The sequence below is a fragment of the Macrotis lagotis genome, chromosome 7 (genome assembly GCF_037893015.1).
Source record: "Macrotis lagotis isolate mMagLag1 chromosome 7, bilby.v1.9.chrom.fasta, whole genome shotgun sequence".
Classification (NCBI taxonomy): Eukaryota; Metazoa; Chordata; class Mammalia; order Peramelemorphia; family Peramelidae; genus Macrotis; species Macrotis lagotis.
Genome location: NC_133664.1, coordinates 84,675,429 through 84,702,754, shown reverse-complemented (window position 1 = coordinate 84,702,754; position 27,326 = coordinate 84,675,429). Strand labels below are relative to the sequence as shown.

General features: G+C 32.4%; 1 protein-coding gene across 4 annotated transcripts in view; it reads right to left on the bottom strand.

Moving 5' to 3' along the window:
* Positions 1 to 2,792: 2,792 nt before the first annotated feature.
* ESYT2 (extended synaptotagmin 2) overlaps positions 2,793 to 27,326 on the bottom strand; it is a 113,341-nt gene continuing 88,807 nt past the window's right edge. Inside the window, exons 14-24 of one of the 4 annotated variants that reach the window (XM_074193244.1) lie at positions 25,761 to 25,862; positions 22,543 to 22,605; positions 20,075 to 20,149; positions 17,769 to 17,855; positions 16,364 to 16,513; positions 12,400 to 12,788; positions 10,976 to 11,074; positions 9,780 to 9,911; positions 4,259 to 4,364; positions 3,412 to 3,461; positions 2,793 to 3,321 (exon numbers count right to left, since the gene is read on the bottom strand). In XM_074193244.1, coding sequence (XP_074049345.1) covers positions 3,276 to 3,321; positions 3,412 to 3,461; positions 4,259 to 4,364; positions 9,780 to 9,911; positions 10,976 to 11,074; positions 12,400 to 12,788; positions 16,364 to 16,513; positions 17,769 to 17,855; positions 20,075 to 20,149; positions 22,543 to 22,605; positions 25,761 to 25,862 — 1,299 coding nt within the window. In that variant the 3' untranslated portion in view covers positions 2,793 to 3,275. The remainder of the gene's footprint in view (positions 3,322 to 3,411; positions 3,462 to 4,258; positions 4,365 to 9,779; positions 9,912 to 10,975; positions 11,075 to 12,399; positions 12,789 to 16,363; positions 16,514 to 17,768; positions 17,856 to 20,074; positions 20,150 to 22,542; positions 22,606 to 25,760; positions 25,863 to 27,326) is intronic. The other 3 variants (XM_074193245.1, XM_074193246.1, XM_074193248.1) reach the window with 3 other exon arrangements.

Here is a 27,326-nt window from a genome sequence, read left to right as displayed (position 1 = left end):
TAAAAATAACCAACCATCCTTTGGGTTTTTGGACTAATCTTAAAGTTTTCTTTTAGGATAAAGATGAGAGAAAAGAAAAATCATAAACCATCCACCATATGAATTGTTTATTGAATAAATACATGCACTGTCATGTAAATTATTTAAGCAAAAAAAAAAAAGGATAACCTATAATAAAAAAGTCCCTCTTCACTGATTTCCAATTTTACAGATTCCTGCAATCCTGAAATAGAGGCAATTGTAACAAAAAGAAAATTTGATTTAGTGGAAATTACAAGTGCTATCCATACTGAATCACATTTGAATACACTTAATTTATTTTTTTAAAGCCCTTCTCACCTAAATAAAAGAAATTTTGTAGAAATTTTCAGAGCATAAAATATAAATGGTGCTATATACAGCAAAAATTTTTTCCTTTAATTTTTTGAAACATTGAAAACAATACTTTTAAGGCACAGGGTATACAATCCACATGTACAAACTAACCAGAACTGCTGTTTGAATTCATTTAAGATTTTATTTCCTGCTTGGCTCAAAATGAAAACTGTTAAGTCCTCTTTACTCACCTGGACTCTTGTATCAAAAATTAAAAATCAATACAAACTGAAATTTTTCCACTATTGAAAATATGGTTCTAAAAATCTAGTCTTCATGATTATCCCATAATCTAATCTTTCAGGTATTCATCCTAGATCACCACCCACCTTATTCCTAATCTTACTATTGTTCTTGATGCTATTAGATCCATGTTAAGCTGTCATTATCTTTTCTTTTAAAAGACTAAAGGGCAGGTACTGGAATTCTTATATTTTCCAGACAAAGCCTCAGTTCTCCCACTAATTAGGATTTAAACTTCTAAGCAATCTAAGTGATAGCAACCTGAGGATACTTGACTAACAACAATAGGAACTGAGTCTCATAAAATTAGGGTCTAGGACTAGATAGTCCTGCCAAATTGCTTTACCTTTGTCTTTTTGTTTCAATCTCTTGATATTTTTCCCCCCTCTGCACCGTCCTAAATAATTTTCTGAACACTAATTCCCAAAAGGGAAAAAAATATATATATATACATGAATATGTGCATATGTATATATGTATACATATATATATATATGAAATATTAGGTAAAGAAGCAAAAAACTACATGTAAAATTCCTTTGTTCCAGAATTTTCATTCAGATGACCATGATGTTGAAGAATGTTGCATTTTCCTCCCTTCTTTCAGGCTGGGACAGAAGACCAGCAACAGAATTCAATGTAAAAAGGTGACAGTAAATCATGGGTAGACAACTAGATTTTCACGGGTTAATACAGATCTTTCTCATGCTATAGGATTGTGAGATATATATCATATACACACACACATATATATATGTATCTATATATACACATATATGTATATATATACCGAATATATAAACACACTTTCTTTTGGAATGGTCACCAACAATGACACATATTCACACTGAAGCCTGTTAATGATGAGGTCTTCCAGTGAAATTTCATTTAAAGGAAACATGATTATTTCACTAAAATATGGCATTATCATTTTTACCAGAGTGAAAATGAGTAGTGAAGATACTCACTCACACTGTAAGTAGACCTCAGGAATCAAAAGTATTTATTAACTAAAAATGACATAAAATTAGAAGGTTCTGGAATCTAATATCCACAACAGGCACTTTGGTATGTTTGGTCATGTGAGCTGTTATAAGTTGCTGAGTTTGATGAAACTTGATTTGAGTTCATTATAAATCTGTTTCTAAAAGAATTTGTTACATAATTTTAACATATTCTCTTAGGTAATGAAGTCAGGTGGGTTACTTGACTAAAAGACCTTTTATTTTTAAACGAGGTGCATACTTTTTGTTTATGAAGTGCATAGCATAATCTTCCACACATAAGTAGGCTCCTGTAAGTGAAATATACTTTCAAAGTCTATAAAAAAAAGACTTCTAAATTTTGTATATAACACTGTTCATGACCTAAACTAATGAAACCACATAAAACTTTGTGTTACAATTGCTGTTAGTCACAACTCTGCAGCTATGTTGAATTCCCTTTGGTCATGCCAGTAACCTCTACATAGCAGCAGAATGTAGTAATGTCTCATTTTAAAGGTGATAATGACTGATACATGGTATAAACTCAGGACAAACTGTGTCTTTAAAAGCAAGTTTTTCACTTCACTGAAGTGGGGTCAAGACAAAGATCAGGTTTGAATTCAACATTTCACAATATACATTCTCAGCTTTTCATAGCTTGATCTATAAATATTTTTTAAAATAGGCTCTTAAAACAATGAAAATTAATATGATTTATGAGTACTAATTTTGATAACTAAATTCTGACATGGAAAGTTGCTTTACTAATCTTTTAAGTGATAATTTATATCTATGTTTTAGATTACATGAATAAGTTACAATAAGCAGGCAACTAAAATTAAATTCAAAATTTATATTGCAAATGTCTTCATTTCTATGGAAGAAAGCCCCATGTGATTTATGGAGTATGACAACCTTCTCTTCAAATATAATACTTTGACAGTTTTTAGTCCTAAAACACTTTTCTTATAATAATAATCATCATGGCTTTTCAACAATAGAACTTAATGTAAAAATGTTTATATATTGTACTCTTTCACTAGCCACAATAGGCAAGAAAAACACTAATCTTAATAGTCTTTTTTAGTTTTCTTTTTTTAAAAAGAAACCCCCAAAATAAGTCACTGAGACCATTTTGCTGCAAAGGTCAAATAAAAGGATTATCTGTCATAAGAATTTAATATGAACACAAAGTATATATATATATATATATATATATATATATATATATATATATATATCCCCTTGATCTATTTTCATCTGACTTCAAACCAGCATGAAGAGATTATAAAAAAAAGTCTATTTACATGGCATAGTGTGCCTTGGTGATATACAAAACAAGGCAGTAATAATAAAGCATATCATATATTCATTTTCTAAAAGACAAATGACAAATGTTTCCATTTAACAAATCTTTCTACCACTCTATTGCACATTGAAATAATAGGCAAAATATTAGAGTAAATTAAAATATGAAATTTAACAATAAAACTGGCTAAATCTGCAAAAAATGTCAATGTGTTAAAATTTATAAAACCTTTGGGGTGTGTAATAACTAAATACATAAAACTATAAAAATAATATTGAAACATCTGTGAAAATGATGCATTCAAAGTGTATAAAGACTGGCTAAGTACAATATGCAAGAAATTCTTCATGTTGAAAGAGGATCTATATTGCAGCCTGTGGTCTTGTACCATCTTCTGTCAAGTCATACCTGAAAATATGCATAAAAATTTATTGAAATATATTTAGAGTCAATTATGTTAACTGTACCAAATCAACAAACATATCAAATCCCACTTACCACTGGGTCCAGCCTTTGGCAAGATCCTCTGAGGCTAGAGATACCAACAACTGAAAGAAAAATGGTAATTCAAAGGGTAAATCATTCATTACTATTGCTAATTAGGGAGGTTCATTCTCTATTCAGTTTTTCATTATGTCTTTTGTCATACATCTTTCCCTCAACCTACCAAGCCCAGAGTTTTCTTCTTTCTGTTAATATTCTTTTTCCCCCATTATCCTGTTTTCTCCTCCTGGGAATTATAATCCTCTAGTTTCTTTCCACAACCAACATTCTTGAATACCAGTTTATATATATTAAGTGTTCCAAAAGTCTTAGTGCTATTTTTAAGCTACTTTAGGCTTAATTAATTAATTAATATGATGTATAAGGACTATTGTCATTAATTAATTAATTAATATGATGTACAAGGACTATTGTCATTCATGAATAATGCCCATAAGTTTACAAGATGACCCAAGTCTCTCTTTTTATCTTTTCCTTCATATAATCTTTTACATCAATGAGACATATAATTTGAAATCTGTCAATTTCAACCTTCTCCTAACTTCATCCTTTTAACTCAGTTACTATCAAAAACGACATGCACCCCTTCTGCTACTTCATCAAGTTTACAATATCAATGAGACAAGTTACAGAGCCTCGACTTTGTTAATAAGTCCTCCAGAGGTTGCAGAATGATGCTGTAGTCTAGGCCATTCTTTCTCATAGAGAACTAACTGAAGATCAGGACTTAATGCAGAGACCTCACTGAGTAGGAGGTAAGGCAGGATTTAAATGATCTTTTTGATGACTTTGGTTTTTAGAAAGAAGAAACACCTGACAATTTTGATTTGCAAAAACTTACTTTGCCTAGAAGCCCTTTGTCTTTGGACAAGAAGCCACCACTGTTCTTGACAGCTACATCCAGGGTTCTCCTTTGCACTTCTGGTAATGAAACACTGAAATCAAAGCTAAAAGGCATAAAGGTATTACTTGCATTTCCTTACTTTACCATTAAAAAAAAAACAAAAAAGCTTAAATTTTGACATTTCAACTTGAATTGCTTTTCCAAATTTTATCTTTTTTTTTTAAACCACAAAACTTAATTTAACAGCTAGGCATTTTTACTTCATTGTCCATAAATAGAAATTCTAGTCTCAATTGGCAGACAAAAATGAGGGGTTGCCATGGCAATGTAAATAACACAAAAGTTCTGTTCATGGCTTCCTGAGTGATATGAGGCAGGACAATTCTGTTACAGACAAGGGGCTATCATTGTGGAAGAAGTATTATGCAATGTAACACTAAATTCTAGGTTACCTTAATAATTTCTCTCTCAGTGATTTTACTACTCTTAAGTACTAGTCCTGTCATGCTCAAAAGTAATTTTATGCTAAAGTGAAATGGACTCTACATGAAGGGACATTGTCTCCAAAACATACTGTAATGGGATAAACAAAGTCAAAGGCAATCAATAAGAATAGCATTTAAATGTTAAAATTGTTTTTTAAAAAAGAATTTCAAAGGAATATAAATCAGAAGGCTAAATTATGGATGGAAATTAATAGAAGTTAACATAATCTAATTTTTGAAGTAATATGAAACTATACAAATGAAACCATATTATGCATTTTAATAGCTTCTTTCTCCAAATGTCTATCTTCAATGCAAATTTTTTTCACTTAAGGGGAGTTTAAAATAAGATGTACGTATGTGTGTGTGTGCGTGTGTGTGTGTGTGTGTGTGTGTATATATATATGAGTGTGTGTAAATAATATATGTTCATTTTCTTCCTGAATTACTACAATAAGAGTAATTATATTATAAAAGTAATAAAAATTTGAATATTTTTTAATAATTGACCTTCCTATCAAGTTAATTATGATTATTATCATGATCTGAATGATTATTTGCAGCATTTCCCTTCTGAGTAATAGTTTATTATGGTGTTATTATGTGTAGTTTAAAAAATACAAATATTAGACCAATAAAAATTATATTAATCTGAAGTCCAACAATAAAGTAAAAGATCTAAAAAACCTCTCTGTAGACAGGTATATCTCAACATACATATATAAAAATATATGTTCACGTAAATATAAAAAAGCTATCTTAACTATAGATCACAATCTAGTTTTATATAAGATGGGGGAGGAATCAGTGGGGGGTAAAGATGTAAACCCTTAAATTACAATTTTAAATACCTCTCCTCATACAAATGAGAAAAATGGAGATTCAAAGATTAAGCCAAGGTCACACCACTAGCTTGTGGAATGGCTGGATAAGAAGCCAAATCTCCAGCTTTTTAGTCTAGTAATCTAGACTATACCTCATGCTATCAACCACCCAACACAGATTTCAGTCATCCTTACATGAATGTGGTACCATCACAATATACCAGGAAACCCTAAGAACTGCTTGGAGAAGTCATTAGACATGGGTTTGCTACATACTCTCCGACATTGATCATTTTTCTTCTTTTTTCATCTTAGCCAATCTGATTTGGAACATTTTTTCATATGAGTATAGATAGTTTATAGTTTCTTCAACAGAAAATTACTGGCTCATATCTATTAACCATTTATCAATTGGGGAGTGACTTGTAACCATATAAATTTGATTCAGTTCTCTATATTCTTTTTTTTTTTTGGCAAGGGGTTAAGTGGCTTGCCCAAGGTCACATAGCTAGGTAATTTTTAAGTGTCTGAGGCAGGATTTGAACTCAGGTACTCCTGACTCCAGGGCTGGTGCTCTTATCCATTGTGCCACCTAGCCACCCGCTAGGTAATTATTAATAAGTGTCTAAGGCCAGATTCAAACTCAGGTACTCCTGACTCCAGGGCTGGTGCTCTACCCACTGCCAACACCTAGCAGCCCCTCTATATATTTTCAACAAGAGTCCTTTAATAAAAACACTAGCGATGAAAATTATTTTGAGCTTTTTGCATTCCTTCCAATTTTGGCTATAAGATTGGTTTTATTTGAGAAGAAACTTTTTAATTTAATATAGGTAATATCATTCATTTGGCAATTTATAATGTTCCCACCTGATGATAAATTTCTCCTGTCTCCAAAGACTGGACAGAGTATTTCATGTTCTTTTAATTGGTCTATGGTTTTGCCTTTTATGTCTAAATCCTGTATCCATTTTGACTTTATTTTGGTATAGGTGGTGAGATGTGGGTCTATGCCTAGTTTTTGTGATACCATTTTCCAGTTTACCCAGTAGTTTTATTGAATGGTAGTGGTGATAATGGGCATCTTTGTTTTACCCTTAATCATTATTAATTAGAGAAATGCAAATTAAAAGAATCCTGAGTTACCAACCTTACACCTGTAAGAATGGCTATCATGATAATACAATAAAAATCGTATGCAATAATGGACCAGGGAGATATAGAACCAAAACTAATTGGAAACTGAATAGCCTCATTTTAAAGAATGAGTGGATTAAACAAACAAATTATAGAAAGAATTAATTATTTTATCCTAGATAATGACAATAATGAAACAACATACCAAAACCTATGGGATACACTCAAGGCAGCAGTCAGGGGATATATTACATCTTTAAATGTGTACATGAATAAATTAGAGAAAAAAGAAATCAATGAACTAAATATGCAACTAAAAAAATTAAAGAAAACAAATTAAAACACCCCAAATGAGAAATTCTAAAAATTAAAAGGAGAAATTAATAAAACCAAAAGCAAGAAAACCATTGAACTAATAAATAAAACCAAGAACTGGTTTTATGAATAAAACAATAAAATTGATAAACCTCTGGTCAATTTGAATTAAAAAAAAAGAAAACAAAATTACTAGTATCATCAACAAAAAAAGGTGAACTCACCACCAACGAGGAGGAAATTAAAATAAACAATTCAGAATTATTTTGCCCAACTCTATGCCAATAAATTTGATAATCTAAATGAAGAGGAAATTAAACACCTAAATAACCCTAACTTAGAAAAAAGAAATTCAAATCCCTAAGAAAAAATCTAGGGCCAGATGTATTCACAAGTGAATTCTATCAAACATTTAAGGAACAACTGGTTCCAATTCTATATAACCTTTCTGGAAAAATAGATGAAGATGGAACCTGCTTAACTCTTTCTATGACACCAATATGATGCTGATACCTAAACCAGGAAGAGTTAAAACAGAGAAAGAAAATTATAGATCTATCTCCCTGATGAATATAGATGCAAAAATCTTAAATAAAATCTTAGCAAAACGACTACAACAAATTATCACTAGAATAATACATTATGGCCAAGTAGGACTGATGCCAGGAATGCAAGGCTGGTTCAATATTAGGAAAATTGTTAGCATAATTAATTATATCAATAACAAACCTATCAGAATCATATAATTAAAACAATAGATGCTGAAAAAGCTTTTGACAAAACCACAGCACCCATTCCTACTAAAAACATTAGGGAGCACAGGAATAAATGGATTGTTCCTTAGAATAATAAACAGTATTTAACTGAAATCATCAACAAGCATTATATGCAATGGGGATAGGTTAAATAGGTTAAATAAGATCAGGGAACAAGGATGCCCATTATCACAACTACTATTCAATATCATATTATAAATGTTAGCTTCAGCAGTAAGAGAAGAAAAAGAAATCAAAGGAATTAGAATTGGGAAAGAAGAGACAAAACTCTCACTCTTTGCAGATGACATGATGGTATACTTAGAGAATCCCAAAAAATCATCTAAAAAACTACTAGAAATAATCTGTAACTTGAGTGAAGTCTCAAGATATAAAATGAACTCTCATAAATTCTCAACATTTCGATATATGACTAGCAAGATGCAGCAGCAGTAAGAGCTACAAAGAGAAATCCCATTCAAAGTAACCCTCAAACAATATAAAATACCTGGGAGTCTACCTGACAAGGAAAATTCATAAACTCTTTGAAAACAATTACAAAACACTTCTCACACAAATAAAATCAGATTTAAATAACTGGACAAACATCAACTGCTCATGGATAGGTCAAGCTAATATAATAAAAATGACAATTCTACCAAAACTAAACTACCTGTTTAGTGCCCTGCCAATCAAAATTCCAAAAATTACTTTAATGAAAAAAGTTATAAGTAAATTCATATAGAGAAATAAAAAGTTGGGAATCTCCAGGGATTTAATGAAAAAAGTGCAAAAGAAGGGGCCTTAGCCCTACCAGATCTAAAATTATATTATAAAGCATCAGTCATCAAACTGTGGTAAATGTATGTGATGGAACACTATTATTGTTCTATTAGAAACCAGGAGGGATGGAAATTCAGGGAAGTCTGGAAGGATTTACATGAACTGATGCTGAGCGAGATGAGCAGAAAAAGAAGAACATTGTAAACCCTAACAGCAACATGGGAGTGATGATCAAACTTAATGGACTTGCTCATACTAACAGGGCAACAATCAGGCACAGTTTTGGGATATCCATGATTAGAGAATGCTATCTGTATCCTGAGAAAGAATTGTGGAGTCTGAACAAAGACCAAGGACTATTACCTTTAATTTAAAAAAAGTTGTCTTATTATGTAATTATGCTGTATCTCAAACTCTTTCTTTCTGAAGGATATGATTTCTCTCTCATCACATTCAACTTAGATCAATGCATAGCATGGGAATTATGTAAAGACTAGCAAACTTCCTTCTGTGGGAGGTGAGGGGGAGGGAAGCAAGATTGGAGGAAAAATTGTAAAACTCAAAATAATTAAAACCTTTCTAAAATTAAAAAAATGAATTACAAAAAACCCAATTATATTAAACTAATTATTAAAATATTTTCAAAAATTAATAAAAAAATAAATGAGTGGTCAGACTTTAGCGAAGCACGGAAAGAAAGACTTGCATGAACTGATGCTGAGTGAAATGAACAGAACCAAAAAAACATTTTACACATTAACAGCAATATTGAGATGATAAACTATGATGAATGAAATTCCTCTCAGCAGTTCAGTGATCAAGGATAATCTTGAGAGACCTGCTAGGTACAACATCATCCACATAAATATGGAGTTTAAATGCAGAGCAAAGCCTACTATGTTCATTTCTTAAAACTTTTATGTTTTTTTTCTTTCCCTTTGGGAAAGGGAGGGTAATAGAAAAATGTGCAACTCATAAATTTGCAAATGAATGTTAAAACCTACCTTTGCATGTAATTGAAAAAATAAAAAAAAGTAATAGAAAAAAAGACATAAGTTTGTGTTCTTCCTCCAACATTCACTGGGCGATCTTATGTAAATAACCAATGTCTTCAGCTATAAAAATGGGATCCAACTTCTCAATCTTACAGGGATATTGCATGAAAAAGGTTTTGTAAATGCAAGTTATTATTAGGAGAAGCAAAATAATAAGAACATACCTTTGATCAAATACTGGATTTAATGTTTTCTTTGATACATGTGTTTTTCTTCTTCCTGATCTTCTCTTGTCTGGAAGTAAATACATTCGAACATATGGATCAGAGCCATCCTCAGAAAAGGCAATGAGATTTCTGTAATTCAAAACAAAAAACACTACATATTAGATAATTTTCTCAAAAAGAAATTCTAGGTCCCAAAAAAGCTATGTGGCACATTGCCAAGAACATATTACATGTATATCAATAAATATCTGGATTCAAACTGATCCATCTAGTAAAAATCTTTAAATCTTGCTCATTTTAAGCCTGAACTTCATTAATTACTCATTTATCAAGTCTCAGTCATAGAGCCAATGTTATAATTTTTTTGACTTCTTAATGTTTATCAAATTCAAACAACTTCTGGTTTTGAGACTTTTCTGCCTGATAAATATCTACAGATTGATATATTTATTCACTGCTTTCATTATCTCCCTATGACTCTTTTACCTCAGTAGGCAAAGGTTTTCCTTATTTCCTTCGGTCACCCTCTTATATCATTATTTTTTGGGTTTTTTTTTTTGCAAGGCAAATGGGGTTAAGTGGCTTGCCCAAGGCCACACGGCTAGGTAATTATTAAGTGTCTGAGACCGGATTTGAACCCAGGTGCTCCTGACTTCAGGGCCGGTGCTTTATCTACTGCACCACCTAGCCGCCCCTATCATTATTTCTTCTTCATATAATTTCCTATGCCTAGAAAATTTACAACTTTATATTAATGAACCCATCTCCCTCCTTTATCCTTACCATGTTTCTTTTATAAAGTGAATATAAGTAACACTAAATAAGAGAAGAAGCCTTCTACCAAAAAAATCAGTATATTTACTGAACCCTCTTATCTCTATACTTAAGGGGAACAAGGTATTTTTACAAGTGCTATTTGAAGTGGATTTTATATATCTTATTTAGGCATCTTGAAATATATGGAAAATTAATACTAATAGTAATGTTATATTGTAAAGTTAAAAGACAGAATTTCCTATGTACTAATTTGAATGATTCTGAAAATAAAAAATAAAATTTAGTTAACCTATTCAAATACAATAATGAATTATCTAGTCTATGTATTTTAATTGTTTCATAACCTGTTTAAGTTAATAAAAACAAAATTTAAAAAGTCTTATAGACATGGACTGGGATATATATATAATGCTCACCTACAGGAATGCACAACCACAATAAGTTTGTTTCTTTGTGAACTGTGACGTATTGTCAACTGAATCTGCCCCAGGGGAGATTGTCCTAATGTGGTTCCACTATAAGAGAAAAAAAAAAAGCAGAGAAATTAGTTATTACCACGCAACATTTCACATAAAACTCAAAATTCTAGATATATACACTATTCACAATCATTTTCATTTGGTGAAAAGATGACATACATACATACAAGCTATTAAGAAGTATATCTATCCTAAGAGTCATTAAGAGACTAACTAAAAACATAATATGGAAATATGTACAAAGATAAAGTATTAGGCAAGTTTTGAGAGCATGACTTGAATATTATATATGCATTACCTCTCCTGCTCAAAATTTGTCAGTTTTTTTTACTTAAAAATAAACTTCAAATTAAGACATCATGGTATTTATACAACACTCTAAAGACATAAACTAGTTACCACTGAAACATTTTGAAATAAGATCCATTTAATAGAGAAACTGTCATGGGGGATGTCACAAGAAGAAGGTAGATGATAATTGCAATTAACTCATACCCCATGATCAGTTGTTGAAAAAATCTAATTCATAGTATAAACCTGAAACAAAGGAAGGATTTGGTAAGGCTGAGATCACTATTGCCTGCAAAGGAGCAGGTACCTCAAAAGAGCTTCTGGAGCAAGGACTCTTTTCAAAACACAAGTTAAATGATTTCTGTTACCATTTAATTAGAAAGTATTCCTTACTTCTCCCTTTTTTCTTGTAATTCTGATGTTAAACAGGCTAATTTATAATTCTGTGAAGAAAACTTTCAAAAAATCAACTTTAATTCCTTACACTGAGAAGAAAAGGTCAGATACTTTATGCTTATGATAAGTAGATTACTTTTGCTGCCTATCTAAATAAAATATTAATAACATTTATTAATTATAGCCTTTAAAACAAGATATTATCAAACAAAAATAAATGAGTCATTGAACATTTAAGGAAGGAAAAGTACTGCACAACAAAATCTTTCACATCCCCATAATACAAATTTGCATCCCAGCTTCTCAGATTTTCTTAGTGACTTGTAGTTAGCTATCACAGTACTTTAACTCATTCTCATTAGTTGGTACCCCTGCCAGCCCTCTATTTCCATCTCTTCCTTCCTATTCCTGAAACCTACTCTATTCTTTTCCATATTTTCCAATGACCTAATTATTTAATACTTAGGAAACGTTAACTTTAATGCCTCTGAAAAATCACAATCATTTCATGTCATCTAATGAAAATTTTGAGTTCTTAAAACCAGCTTCAGTTGACTTTTCCCTCTCAAAGACAATCAAAATGAGACTTGGTTTTATGCCTATTTTGCAATATTCTCTCCATGAATTTCAAAAGCTGCATGACAGTTAAGAAAAAAAAGTACTGAAGACTCTACTTTTCAAGTTGCCGAAGTCTCTGTCGAAGCTCCTGTGTGGCAATAGGCAGTGAGATGTCTGAAGCTATGCTGGGGGTGGGCTCCTTGATGGAAAGGCGGCTTGGGGAAGAGGTAACATTGGAGGTGTGGAGACTGGAGGAACTTTGGCTGAGGTCGGATGGCCACTGAGGACTAGCATTAGAAGGCTGACTCTTTTCATCCGGGTCAGTCTTTCTTACACCGTCAGGTCCTGAAGATGCTGAGACCACTTTGCTGGAATCAGAAGATACAGGTGCAGTGATGGGAGATTTGACAGATGTTTTCCTTCCTTCTTTGGAAACAGAGGGTCTTTTTACTTGGGCTGAATGTTGGTGATCTGGAGACCTTTCTTGTTTTTCCAGATACAACACCTAAGGAAAGAGATAAAACAGAATGTCAAAGAGGGAACATTCCAATGATTCCACAAACTTTTATGCAAGGCCTTGCATGTGCTAGGCACTGATCTTAGCACTGGGATATAAAAACAAAAAAACATGAGGCCCAGACCTCAAAGAATTTATTTTACATGGAGGGGATGCAATATGGACAGAAACAAATATTCCAAAGTAAACAAAATCATGTCAGGGAGGGGAAAACACTAACAAGGATCCAGGTAGAAGGTAGAACCTAAGTTTTAAAAGACTAAAAGCTTTTAAGATGCAGAGTTAGGAAGGAAGTACATTGCTGTTAAAGTGAACAGTCTATGCAAAGGCTCTGAGCAGGGAGATATAAAGATATACAAAGGCAGCAAGAATGGATAGGACACAGAAAACATGAGGAAAAGTAACACAAAATAAAACAGGATAGGTAGATAAGAAACATAGTGAAGTGGTTTAAATAGTGAATAGAAAATTTTGTATTTCATCCTAGAGACAACCGACATTGAGGACTGTAGTATGGTCAAAAATCAGGAAGAATACTTGGGCAAGTGTATAAAGGACTGTCTAGAGAAGGGGGGGGGAGAATGGAAGCAAGAAGATTGAGTAATTATGAAGCTGTTGCAAGTGTCCAAACAGGTGATGGGAACATCAACAAGGGTGGGAAGTGAGTCAGTGGAGAGATGAAATAGATTGTCAAGGTATAATCAGTAAGACTTATCAATTCCATAGATTTGGGGATTGAAGGAGAGTGGAAAAAAAAGGTTGGAAATTATAAGGGTTTAAACTTGTATGACAGTAGGACTGTTTCAAAAGAAACAAATAAGATGAAGAAAAGAGTGACATTTGTGACCATCTATTTAAAGTATGGTGTTTAAAAGTTTGATAGAAGACATTTTTTTTAAAACAGTTACTAAATTCTGAGTTCAAATCTGGTCTCAGACACTTAATAATTACCTAGCTGTGTGACCTTGGTCACTTAATCCCATTGCATTACAACCCCCCCCCCCCGCAAAAAAAATTACTAGATTATCCCTTTTGCAATAGGCATTAATTAAGTCTGGTTAAGTGACTTTCCCAAGGTCAAAGATATTTTAAGTGCCTGGACTCAAACATTTGAATTCAGGTCTTTTCATTCTAAGTTCAGTGGTCTATCCACTGCATCACTTAACTGCCTCTACTATCTATTTTGCTAAGTTAGTAAGTCATAATAAGTTAGTTAGAAAGTTACTGTATTAGAACAAAACATTTTTGTCCTAATACAGTAACTTTCTAATTTCTACTATATATTCTTATATATTACTTATATTTGTTCTAATATAATAATTTTCTAATTCCCAATTTTTAAATATTCTTTTGGTTAAAATTCTCCGTCTTAAATGATCTCTTTGAATTTAACTCTTGGGGCAGCTAGGTTGCACAGTGGATAGATCACCGGCTCTGGAGTCAGGAGGACCTGAGTTCAAATCCGACCTCAGACACAATAATTGCCCAGCTATGTGACCTTGGACAAGTCACTTAACCCTACTGCCTTGCAAAAAAAATAAATAAAAACCAAACCCCCCAAAATTAAATCTTTGTGTTAAGGGAAAAGGAGAGTGAAGTACTATTACTGATATCTATAGATGTAAAGCTAAGGGACTGATGCAAATTCAAATGACTATTAACAATTTTTGATCTATAATTGCAATTCACTGTCAAATTCTGCTTTTTTTTCCCCTTTTAGTAATTTATCCTGAATCTACTACTTTTATTTTTTTTTTTTAGGTTTTTGCAAGGCAAATGGGGTTAAGTGGCTTGCCCAAGGACACACAGCTAGGTCATTATTAAGTGCCTGAGACCGGATTTGAACCCAGGTACTCCTGACTCCAGGGCCAGTGCTTTATCCACTGCACCACCTAGCCGCACCTTGAATCTACTACTCTTCATAGCCAAGGTTCAGTTTAATTCTATGTTTAATCTTTCATTTTCCTTGCAATTTTCCTTTCACCACACTATCTGCTAATGCATTATTAACCCTAACCCTAACCCTAAGAAGTTAATAGAACAGAACATAAAATTCTGTTCTTTACTTTAACCCCATAATTTCCTCCATTTCATTTCTCCTCATTTAAAATAAAAAAGAATATGCTGATTATCATTTTTTTGGATTCAGTATAGCTTCTTCTCATTCTTTCTTGCAAAACTTTTTTTCAAGTTTAACCCAAACATTTTCCTTTCTCCATTTTTTCCCTCTTAAACAATTTCCTTTCTTTGATTCCATCACTTCCACATCATTCTCAATAATTTATGCTCAATATGTTCTTTTTTCTTCTTTCTAACAATAAATAAATCAATAAACAGCCCCTCTCTTTGAAAATCTTCTCTAGCTATGTAGAATGCAGAAAACTAATTCAACTTGGCTCCTATCTAAACATGCAACATTTACATGACTTTCTTTCCAAAACTTAGCAACATACCAGTCTCCTGGTATTTGCAGATATATTGTTAATAAACTTCAGAAAACCTTTGCAAAATTATCATCTAGAATAACCCCTGACTTGTGACTCTTCTTCAATGAATCTTCAAGCATTGTGCCATTTTGTTGAAATTTAATCTAATATCTTCTACTTGAATGAAAACTCTTAGAAAGGTAGACTCTACCTTTCATATATAATATATATATACATAAACATATATAAAATATATCTCAAAGTTCAACATGTCCAAAATAAGAGTTCATTACACTCTTTCCTTCTACCTTCCTGCTTATGAGGACACCACCTTTGTTCTAGTCTCTCATGCTCACTACCTCAATGTTATCCTTGATTCTTCACATCACAAAGCCAATCAATTGCTAAGCCTTGCCATTTCTATCTCTTCTCTCTACTTCTATAACCTTTCATCGTCTCACCCTCGGAGAATTCAATGGCCTTCTTGCCACAAGTCTCCTACAACTCCAATCTATAATCTATACAGTTACCAAAGACTTTTTTCTTGGTCCGCATACATGGCATTCTAGATCTCATCTTGTTGACTTTGTACTGACCATCCCCTATAGCTAGAATCTCTTATTTGGAAAAGATTTTTCCTTCTTTCCCCTCTATCTCAAAGAATACCTAACTTTCTTCAAGTCACAGCTCAAGGATCACCTTTTAAAAATATCTTTCCCCATTCCTTCAATTGCTAATGTACTGGCTCACACATTGTATTTAATTACTTTAGGTTCATCTTGTATTTATCATGAATATATATTCATTATGTATACATTACACACATACATGCACACACTTTCTCTTTTGACAGAATATAAGTTCCTTAAGAATAGGGATTACTTCATTTTTGCCTCTGTAGCTCTAGCACCTATGACAGTTCCTAAAATATAGGAAGTACTTAATAAATATTGACTGATGTTCAATTATCACCTAATGTGTAAATACAAACCATATTTGTTCAAGTTGTTCAAACCATCTACAAAAATTTTCTGTAAATATGAACTGGCCTAATGTATTTGAATGAAAAAAAATTCATACAGCAACTCTTTAAAGTTCCTATTCTATTACTATTTTGATTTCCAAAGATATAAATACCCTGAGAGCAATCTTCATTTTTATAGTGCTGTTTGGACCAGAATTGCTGAGTTGGAACCGTTGATTCAAAGTCAAGTCATCACTTGCCAGCAGCTGGCTAAGAGGAATCTTCAGATTCCCCAAGGAACACTGATGCTGTTCATCCTTGACCTACAGGAAATAAAAAAAAAAGTAGGATATAGTTTCATAATCTAGTTTTTGAAGGGGGGGGAGGGAAAAATACTTATAAAGGTAAAATGAAGAAAAAGACAGTTCTGACAAAACTGATTTTAAGTAGGCATGCCCTTTCATAATTGATTAGTGCATTGCAGAAGATCTTTATTTAGAGATAAATCAGCATCTCTTACTTTCAGGCAACTAATATGTCCTACAAATACATTCTGTCTATACTGAGGACCATAACCTCTTTTATGGCATCAAGTGACTCTTATGCTTGGAGATGGCAGATTATCCAAATCTATTGGAGGTCAGAAAAAAAGACTAATTATAATATTCAAACTTGAATAAAATAAAATAATAAATATACACTTGTAGTAGGAAAACCTTTTTGCTTTACAAGTCACGAAATTTATATCTAGAACTTTACAATTTGTATAAATGAAACAGAAGTTTCCTCCCATCTGAACTACCCTGATCTCTCAAGGTTCTAAGTCCAATGACTGTCAGTACTCGTCTCAAGGCAGCAAGGTGGCCCTGTGTTCTCACAGACTTATTATGTTGACACCTGGTTAAATGAGGACACCGTATCAGCTTAGTCCACTGCAGTACTCCTAAGCTCAAGCCATTCCACAGCCTTGGTTTCCCCAGCAGTGGGAATTATAAATGTGTTCCTACATTCAGCAATAGTTTGTGATGGTACCATCACAAATCACAATATGGTTTTTTAAAAATTACTTAAGTATTTTGGACCTGTAAGGAAATTAATGTATGGAATTTAGAGCTCCACTGCTTTGTGGACAACTCAAAATCTTAAAAGAATAAAAGGTAGATAAATAAATCATTTAAGAAGAGGTTGAAGAAGCCTAACTGAAAGATGCTGCAGGAGGGTATTCAGACATTTCAGAGATCACTACATTCAGAAAGATGGCTAATTATTCTCTGTTCTCTCATGATATGCACATAAAGTGAGTGGGAAATGGAGAGGGGAGAAAAGGAATTAGAAAACAAAAATTTTCTAGTAAAAGCTAACTAAGATTTGGAATGTGTGATGAGAATTAATTTCAAGTAGAAACCTACTACCTTTCTTTAAATATATAATTGGGAGATATAGGTCAGCAGATAGATTTCAGGAACCAAGAGTCAATTGCCTAGCCATCCTTCCGCTTCCCCACTGGTCTTATGATTACACAATTCAGTAGTGAGTTGGAGTGGGAGGTGGGGTGGGGATGAGAAGTAAACAAAATACCTCAATTTCAAGGTCCTGTCGCTTGGGATTGTGAATGAAGAAAGTGAAGTGCTCTTCCCAGACAGGTTCATTGGTCTTATATCGAATCTGAAAGGAGTAGCCACACAATTATATAATGTTTAAAATTATTTTTTCATTACTGAACTTGAAAAAAAATTAAATGTTAAATTTTCAACGTTTTGTAATTGAAATTAAGAAGATGCAATAGAAAGATAGTCCGAACTATTTTAGGACATCATGGAAGTCATTTATTTTTCTTCCTTTTAATTAATTTCTTTATTTTGAATTTTGTAATTTTCCCCCTAATCTTGCTTCCCTCACCCCACTCCCCTCAGAAGGCAGTTGGTTAATCATTACATTGTTTCCATGGTATACACTGATCTAAATTGAATGTGATAAGAGAGAAATCATATCCTTAAGAAAAAAAAAGTAAAGTGTAATAGAAAAATTACACAATGAGATTTTTTTGTGTTTTTTTTAATTAAAGGTAATAATCTTTGGTCTTTGTTTAAACTCTACAATTTTTTTGCTGGAAACAGATGGTACTCACCATCACAGATCCCCCCCCCCCAAATTGTGCCTGATTGTTGTACTGATGGAATGAGCAAGTCCATCAAAGGTTGATTATCACCCCCCCCCCCCATGTAGCTGTTAGAGTATACAATGTTCTTCTGGTTCTGCTCATCTTACTCAGCAGTTCATGCAAATCCTTCCAGGTTTCCCTGAATTCCCATACCTCTCCTGGGTTCTAAAAGAACAATAGTGGTCCACCACATATATATATATACCACAGTTTATTAAGCCATTCCCCAACTGATGGACAACTACTCAATTTCCAATTGTTTGCCACCACAAACAGGGCTGCTACAAATATTTTTTACAAGTGAGGAAGTCATTTCTTTAATGTTAAATGGTTAAGTGTCTTTCCAAAGGTTCTTAACTGGCTTCTATAAGAGGCATGACTATTTGTTTAACATCAATTATCTATGCTTAGACCTTCTTCTGCTGATTGCAAAGCACTCAGTACATGCAGGAGATCAATATAAATTAGTGAATTCTATACAATAAAAAAGATCAGTCAATATGATTTTACAATCGTTACTATGACTATTAAAACACCATAATAAATATAGTTCCTTTCCAGATAATTACAAATGATGAATATCAGTACTATTTTTCTTTTAAAATATGCAAATATAGGGGTGGCTAGCCAGCACAGTGGATAGAGCACCAGCCTTGGAGTCAGGAGCAACCAAGTTCAAATCCAGCCTCAGACACCTAATAATTACCTAGCTGTGTGGCCTTGGGCAAACCACTTAACCCCACTGCCTTGCAAGAAACCTTAAAAAAATGCAAATATAGTTTAGTGATCATTTGATTCCACTTTTTAAAAGTACAATGCCATATTTACTTATGAGTTTATATCTTAATTTGTGATTAGGATGGGGGGGGGATACCACATTTGTCACTATATTAAATAGCAGCCTAACTTCTATACTGTCTTGATACTTGAAGACTATCCACTTGTAATATGGCAATTTATCCCTAATGCTAGCAGCAATTAGGGAAAAACTTCAAATAGTCTTTAGATAATTAACAAACTCTTCATCCTGGCCTTTAAAACCCATTGTAGTCTGCTTCCAGACTGCCTTTCAGGGCAGATTATACAGCCCCATCACTATTTTCCCACTGTATATCACAGCCAAACCAGCTTACTTGTTGTTCCCATACACACCAGCCTGAAACATGCTCTTTCTTCAGGTAGATTTTGTGGAACTACAGCTTCCTTCAAGTTAGATCAAGCACAATCACCTACTAGAAACTAGCCCTGTTTCCCCCAGTGACTAACTCAAGTCATTTTTTGGTGTAAACACTTTTGTATTCATTTTTAGATCTAAGGAAGCACAGCAGCAGAGTGGATAAAGATCAGTCTCAGAAATCAGGAAGCTCTGGATTAAAATTCCCGCTTTAACACATACTCTCTGTGTGACTTTGAGCAGATCTCTTAACTCAGTGCTTCAGGACAACTGTCTGGGACTCTCAGCTGCAGCAAAATCCAGATCTTCCTTGGTAGAAGGAGTTCTTCCCAATGAGGAGTTTCCACATTGAATAAATAACCAGAGAAGTCCTATCCCAATACTTATCTATATATAGAGAAGATCCTTACCATCAGAATTTCATTATTTTGAGGGACAAGACCATCTCATATTTTTTTAGTATACTCAGGGCCTGTCACATAATAGACATGAAATAAAGGCTTACTGAAGGTTAAGAAAGTATGTTAAATGAAAATATCATTATCTTACCTTACTCTCTTGGGCCTTATGTCCAACTGATATTTGAACCAGAGGGTTAGGGTTGCTGTTTATTTTCTTCCCAGACTAATAACAACAATAACAATAACAATAAAAAACATTAAACACTTAAAAACTTTAAAAATAGGTTAGCCATGATTGTCATCTTTTATTCTTGTTAAAAATGCTTACAAATTCTTTCTCTTTCTCACTGGTCCTTGTGCATTTCTATTACTTCCTAATGCTTACATTATGGACATCACACAAGAACAAATCAGTCAGAGCACAATCCTTAAACAAAGTTCAAAGCCATAATTATATCTAACATGTAAGTGAATAAAGAACAAAATAGCTGTTCATTTAAAATTTAGAATAATTCTTTCTTTTAAAAAAAGCAATTTAAAAAATGTAACCTTGTCCATTCTTTAATGTGTATTATCATTTTTAAAGCTTAATATGGTTAAGGTGACAAAATGAATGAAACAAAATGGATGAAAATGGGGGAATACATGAAATAAGAACAACCTAAAAGAAATATTTCCTCCAAAAACCAAAATATTTAAGTTAGTAATAATAAACTAAAATAAACAAAATGGTCCTTTGATGGAAATAGGAGAAAAATTACAAAGTATCATATATGCATTTCCATATTTTGCCAAGTGTATCTAAATATTGAATCATCCTTACCATTTACTTAGCAGTCTAACAGGAAGAATAAATGCCACTTTCAAATAATTTTACATTTACAAAAACCAATGCAAAATGCAAATCAACAGTAACTTCAGAAAAAAGAAAATAATAGTGAGAAATGAAACTTTAACACAAGCAGCTAACAAGAAAATACAACAAAAATACAAAATACACAGTAATGAGGTTTATTTAGAACTCAGCCCCACAAAACACTAACATAGTTAAACATGAATTAAAGGACTGTTAGTAGAAATTAACTTTAGCACGTAAGGTCACAAAGAGTTCTTTCTAGCTGCACTGTTCTAGAACTAATCTCAGAAAATATTCTTAATTATGTTAACTATGAAAACAAAAAAAACCAAAAATATTTAAGGGAAAATTCCAGTTACATCTACAGTGATGTATTTAAAAATAATTGCTTATAAAATACACCATGAGCTGTAGAAGTAATTCACCTTTAAAAATATAGGCAGCTTATCAGTAAAGACTAAGTTGACAATGTAAGAGCAAGCTCACTATTATACAACAGAATACAGAAGCCTGATATTCAATGATGACATTAGTCTTTTTACCCAACTCAACTCCAATGAATTATTACTTCTTCCAGTTGATTAGCTAAACAATCAACAGTTAATTCACCTCTAAAGCAAGAGATATTTATGTACTATATGAAGCAAATTCCTGATTCTCCCCCAACACTATTCAAATTTAAACTGATCTTTTTTGGTAGATGTGATAGTATAAATCCACTTACTGAATGCACTCCTTTGGTGACAGAATTTTCCTGGAGGACAGCAGAGAAAGCGGAGAATGCAGGACAGGGCAGACTAATTTTTTCAACATTTACATGTAAACATTTAACATTTTCCAAAATTCAAGATGAAACCAGTGGAAAATAATTGAATTGATCATCAACTTCTATCAAATAGAATTTCAAACTTCGCCTTTTAGGTAGTGGAGCTTAGTTTTCAATATACCTCATTTAATGGAGATTTAAAACTTCTCAAGAAAAGCTATCACAAAACAGTACCAAAAGACACAACTATAGATTCAAAGATGGATCTTAATTAGCTTATTAACTCAACATGCTGGAAGAAATGATCTTTTCATGTTCATATAAAATTGGTCCATAAGATGACTAAATCATACTCTAAATTTGATTTAGATTTAAATAGAAATCTAGTCATTTTGAGATATTTAAATCAATTAAAACAAGAGTATGAATTACAATAGTTAACTCACATCTGATGCTCTCTACAGTGTAAGGATAATAAATTATATTTAAAGGGCTGTCATATAGAGTTTAACCTTGTTGTGATTAGCTTTAGAAGAAAAACTAGGAATGTCAGATGAAAGATCTAGTGAGGTAGGCAAAATTCGTCATCTTTAGAACTATCCCAAAGTGACCCGGGTTGCTTGAGTATTCCTCTTTCAATAAGAGGCCTTGAAGTGGAGGTTGAATGTCAAAGATGACATGATGACAGATTCAGAGTTGAAAGAGGCTTTAAAGATAGAAGGATTCCTGTTAAGGTAGTTGATGAACTAGGTAACTTCTGATTAACAAGAAGAATCTGTGATTCTGTGTAAATGTTCATAATTACCTGCAAAGTTGATTTAAATGCTCCTGATCACTAATTCTTGGACATAGTGTGGTATTTTTAATTATGCCAACTACAATAAAAAAGATATTAAGTAATTTCTGAATAGATCCATATAAACACCAAAAATTCATCTCTTTCAACATGTTTCAGTTAACTTTGTGACCTTAATGGAAAACTGTATTAGTTTACCTTTAAAGCTTTCTGAACTGCAGCCTTCTTCAAGCCATCATGGTTAAATTCTAATGGATTATTCTTTCAAGTCAGAAGAAAATGAATATTCCAAGGGTTAATACAACATGCAATGAGGAGCTCATGTAAGGTTAATGACACAAAAATGGGAACCCAAAATTTAAAAATAAAAACAAAATATCCACCACCAAAACAACTAAATTAAAAAGCAAACATTGAAAAAAGCCATTTGTTCACATTTCTTGAAGCACAAGAACTAACAATAAATATTTAATCAGCAAATATTCTAAAACAACTCTCCTCTAGAATATTGTCTTTTGTTTTTGGTCCTATACTTTTTCTTTCAAATTAAAGAACAACACCGCCATCACTACATCAATAAGCTTTTAGGTCAGGTTTCATATCCTATTTTTTTGTCCCAGTCCTAGCCCTTACTTGCACCAACTGTGGTTAAATAAAAAGGCCAACTAAACTATGAATCACAACTGCTCTGAAGGGAAAAGAAAACAATCTGCCTGTAAACAAAGTCAGAATATGAAATAATTAAATGGTATCTTGCTAAAAGGTCTATTTTATAATCACTCTTTCAAATTAATACTTTTTTGAGATATATTTAAAAATTATAACCAAGAAGGAAATTCAATTGCATTTTTAAAAAATGGAGTAGGTATGGAGAGAGACGTACTGAAGGGCGGGAGGGTACTCTGGTCTTAATTCTGTCCTCAATAACTGTGTGATCTTGAAACCAACCCCAAATTGGGGGGGGGGACTTAAGTTCCTTTTCTTTAAAAAAAATAAGAAAAGAAAAATGGATCAGAAGATACTTTTTAACTTAACAATTCGATGATAACAATTTTCAACTTCTGACCCTGGTTAGAATTTCAATGATCATGACCAAAATACCCCATCTTCTTTAAAGATATGGATAAGTTTTGTAATATCATTGGGTTGCCTATTAATTCCAAATTATCAACTATTATTTTCATCATATATAAATATATATGCATTTATATGAACTGAAGGTAATCTATCATTCTTGATTGATCATGGCAAACTGAAAGAATTTAGATAAGATGACGCAACTATTTTTAACTAACTCTAGATATTGAGATGCTCTATTAAGGACTGATTACTGCCCTATCAAAATCTTGTTTGCATAATTTAGAAGCATTTCTCCCAAGCTAGTCTTCTTGGAAAATAGTGATCAATATAATTAGATGCAAAAATACTATGGACTTAACTATACTCAAGAGTAAAAGTATAAGAATTAATTAGTAATAAAATTTCTGACTAATCTATAGGTATCTTTCAAATTAAGTATGACAGCCATACAGAAAAGTGAATTTTAAGAATTCATATAACAGAAAATTGTTTCATTTACATATTCTGTCCAAGTGTGAAAAATTCTAAGGACCATGATTTCAGCATCTACCTCTTAATATTAAATTGGGGGACTGGTCAAAAAATTCAAAATAAATTTCTGAGAGCTTTGAGTATAAAGATAAGGTATTCCCACATATGAAATTCTTACATCACATAATAAGAGTTTGAAGAAGGGAATAACTGATGATAAAGAGATCTTGGATTAGGGAAAGTTTTGAACTAAAGCCTGTTGAAAGTACAAGAGTTATAGTTCCACTGGTACCCTTAAAAACCAAAAGCTTCATAGGGTCTCATAACGTCATGAATCCTTCAATGCTATTAATAACTCTAGAACAAATTTCTTTTGTGAAAAGATACTACTGTAATACTTCAACAGAAATTAATGTAATGTGAAACTGACTTTCTTTTCAATATTTTTCATTTTACAATACCTTATTTTTAAGACTTGTTGGTGGTCTTTTTTCCACTTGACATATTTTTTTTTTAGATTTTTGCAAAGCAAATGGGGTTAAGTGGCTTACCCAAGGCCACACAGCTAGGTAATTATTAAGTGTCTGAGACCGGATTTGAACCCAGGTACTCCTGACTCCAAGGCCGGTGCTTTATCCACTACGCCACCTAGCCACCCCCAATATATATTTTTTAAATTACAGTTCTTCCACTGACTGGTATGAAATGGGTTTGATCATTTAACAACTCCAACCTTCAATTTCCTTATCTACTTGGGTTTCCCAGAAGGGTTGTTAGGAAATTCAAATAAAACAACATCTATGAAAAATGTTTTACATATTATAAAGTTTTCCAATCAACTGAATGATCATGAACATTCCGTTCTCAAAGATTCAAGGGTCAAATGCAGTTCAAGATTCATTCACTAAATACCACTCTTTAAGAAAGAATTTTGGTGTGTGTGTGTGTGTGTGTGTGTGTGTGTGTGTGTGTGTATTTAGTAAGGTGTCTATGGCTTTCTGAGAAAATAAAAGCACCAGTGGAAAAATATCAGTTGAATGAATTACATCATGAAAGTATAAGATTATTGCAAAGAGGCAAAGAAGCCACTTTCTGCATCAAAACCAGAGTTTAGGAACTCTCAACTAACCATTTGGGGAACTATCCAAGCTGCACACATCTCCTCTCTACTAACACTAATGATTTTCAGAAGAAAATGAACTTGAGCAAAAAAGGATTTGATACAGTAATAGTATATTTTGTTTTAAGTTAAGAATAAAGAGGAAGGGAAAAAATGAAGTTTTTGGTTTTCTATTAATCTCTTACAATTATTGAATGCCTGCTTTGTGCAAAGTGTATGTGATTCCCCTCTCTGTCATCACCAATAATTAAGAGTTGATTAGATGTTAGAAGAATATAGAACAAAAGAATATAGAGTCATAGCTTAGCTTGATATTTGAACTAATTATTTTGTTGGTGCAGGGCACTGGACTAAAGGAAATGACAGAAGTAACTCCTAAAATCATCCTTACATCTTAACTGAAAAGTAATCACAAGTAGAATTTGATCAATAAAAATAAAACTTAAATTCCTCCAAAAATTTCTTTTCATTGTATGCCAAAATCAACCTAAGAGTTCGTATCTATGACTTCTTAAGAATTCACTCAGCTTGTGCTTCTCATTGTAAGATGTAATATACTTACCAATGTTAGATTAAAAAAAATTTAAGTAGCACAACAAAATGCATAATAGTAGAAATCATGCAAAAAAAATCAAATAAGCATGCTTGGTCATTCCACCAAAGTTGATTGCTTTAGAAGCACCAGACCACACTCCAGCAGTCTCCAATTAAAAAGGAAAAAAAAGTATAACACCAGAGAACTCACAAATAGGGCTCTATAGACTGAGGTAGTATTTTCACAAAAGACTAGTCCAGATGCTCTCCTCTCTTTTAAGTAGCCACACCCAAAGTTTCCCTCGTAGATACTCTTAAGAAGGTGAAAATGGAAGGAGAAAGCAAAGAGTGATGGATTGTGGTAAAATGAATGCACAAGAAGCCCATTTATTATAAAAGTGTAAAGAAAAAAAGAGTCAAAGGATTCCACAATGGCTAGCAGAAAGACCCAGTGAGCAAGCTTCTTAAAAAGTCAGTAGCTTAGCAAGTAAATATTTTCCAAAAATTCTTTGCCTCTGTCAGCCATGATATTTCATGCACAAAGTGCCTTTTGTGAAATCTTTAAAGCTTATTCATTTTTTATATTCTCCAAACTTCAATTTGACATCATAAAAGTTTTACAAAATTGAAACTACTTAACCCAATCAGTGTAATATTTTTTAAAATACAAAGCACATTCTAAAGGTTCAATATTGCTAAACTAGGGATTTTAATGGAAATACAATTTTAGTAAAAGGATAATAAACTCTATGGAAGGTTTCTATCATCAGAAAATAACAATTTATAAAATCCAATTATATTAGACCACATAATCTACATGTTGAGTCCGAAAAAAACCTGAAGACAGTATTCCAAAAGGTATAGATACACAGAATACATTATCTTTCTTTTGATGTAAGATAAAGTAAACAAAATGTACAAACACACACACATAAAAACATTGGTAAAATGTTCAAAAGTTCAAGGGAAGACTTTAAGATAAAAGGAACAGTGTTAATTATACCATTATCAATCAAATTGTGGTAGCAACTAAAGTAAAGCAAAACCAAAGTTGTCTTCCTTTGGTTAAGTTAGAATGGCTTTTGCCATTGTTCTACCAAGTAAACTAGATCCCCTAGTCCAAGAGGAATGGTTCCATTTTAATCTTATATAGGTATGTATTTAACTACATACTAATTTACATACACACACACAAACACACACACAGACAGACACACATACTCTCTCTCTCTCTGAATCAAAAAAACCCCAAACAAACCAGGGAAAATTCTCTAGCTGAATATTCACCAATACATATAGGAAGAAATTTTCCTCACAAATTAATAGAATTTAATAGAAAATTTAATAGAAAATTACAAGATTCTGCTGAAGTGCATAAAAATATATGATAAACTGTGCTATGTCAAAAGCAAAGCATTTTTGAAGCCTATGAAGTTTCTTTTTGACCAATTTGATGAAACTGTACATTTATAATTAAGAAAACCACTAAGCTGAATTGCATGTATAGATTTTTTCACTAGGTACTGTAGGGGACCACATTATGTATCTAATGTAACATAGTTTCTTTTCCATGTTTTAAATTTTGAAAAAGACAAATTTGATTGAAAACTTAATAGCCAAGAGGTTATGCCTATGTATGCAACATTTTGAACAGAAAATTTTTTAAAAACTGTATTTAAAAATAATTTCTTTCCCTTTTAATAAGCAATAATGAAAACTTAGGTTTTAGTACTGACAAAAATCTATAACATCATATGAAAATAATAGTATTCTTGCA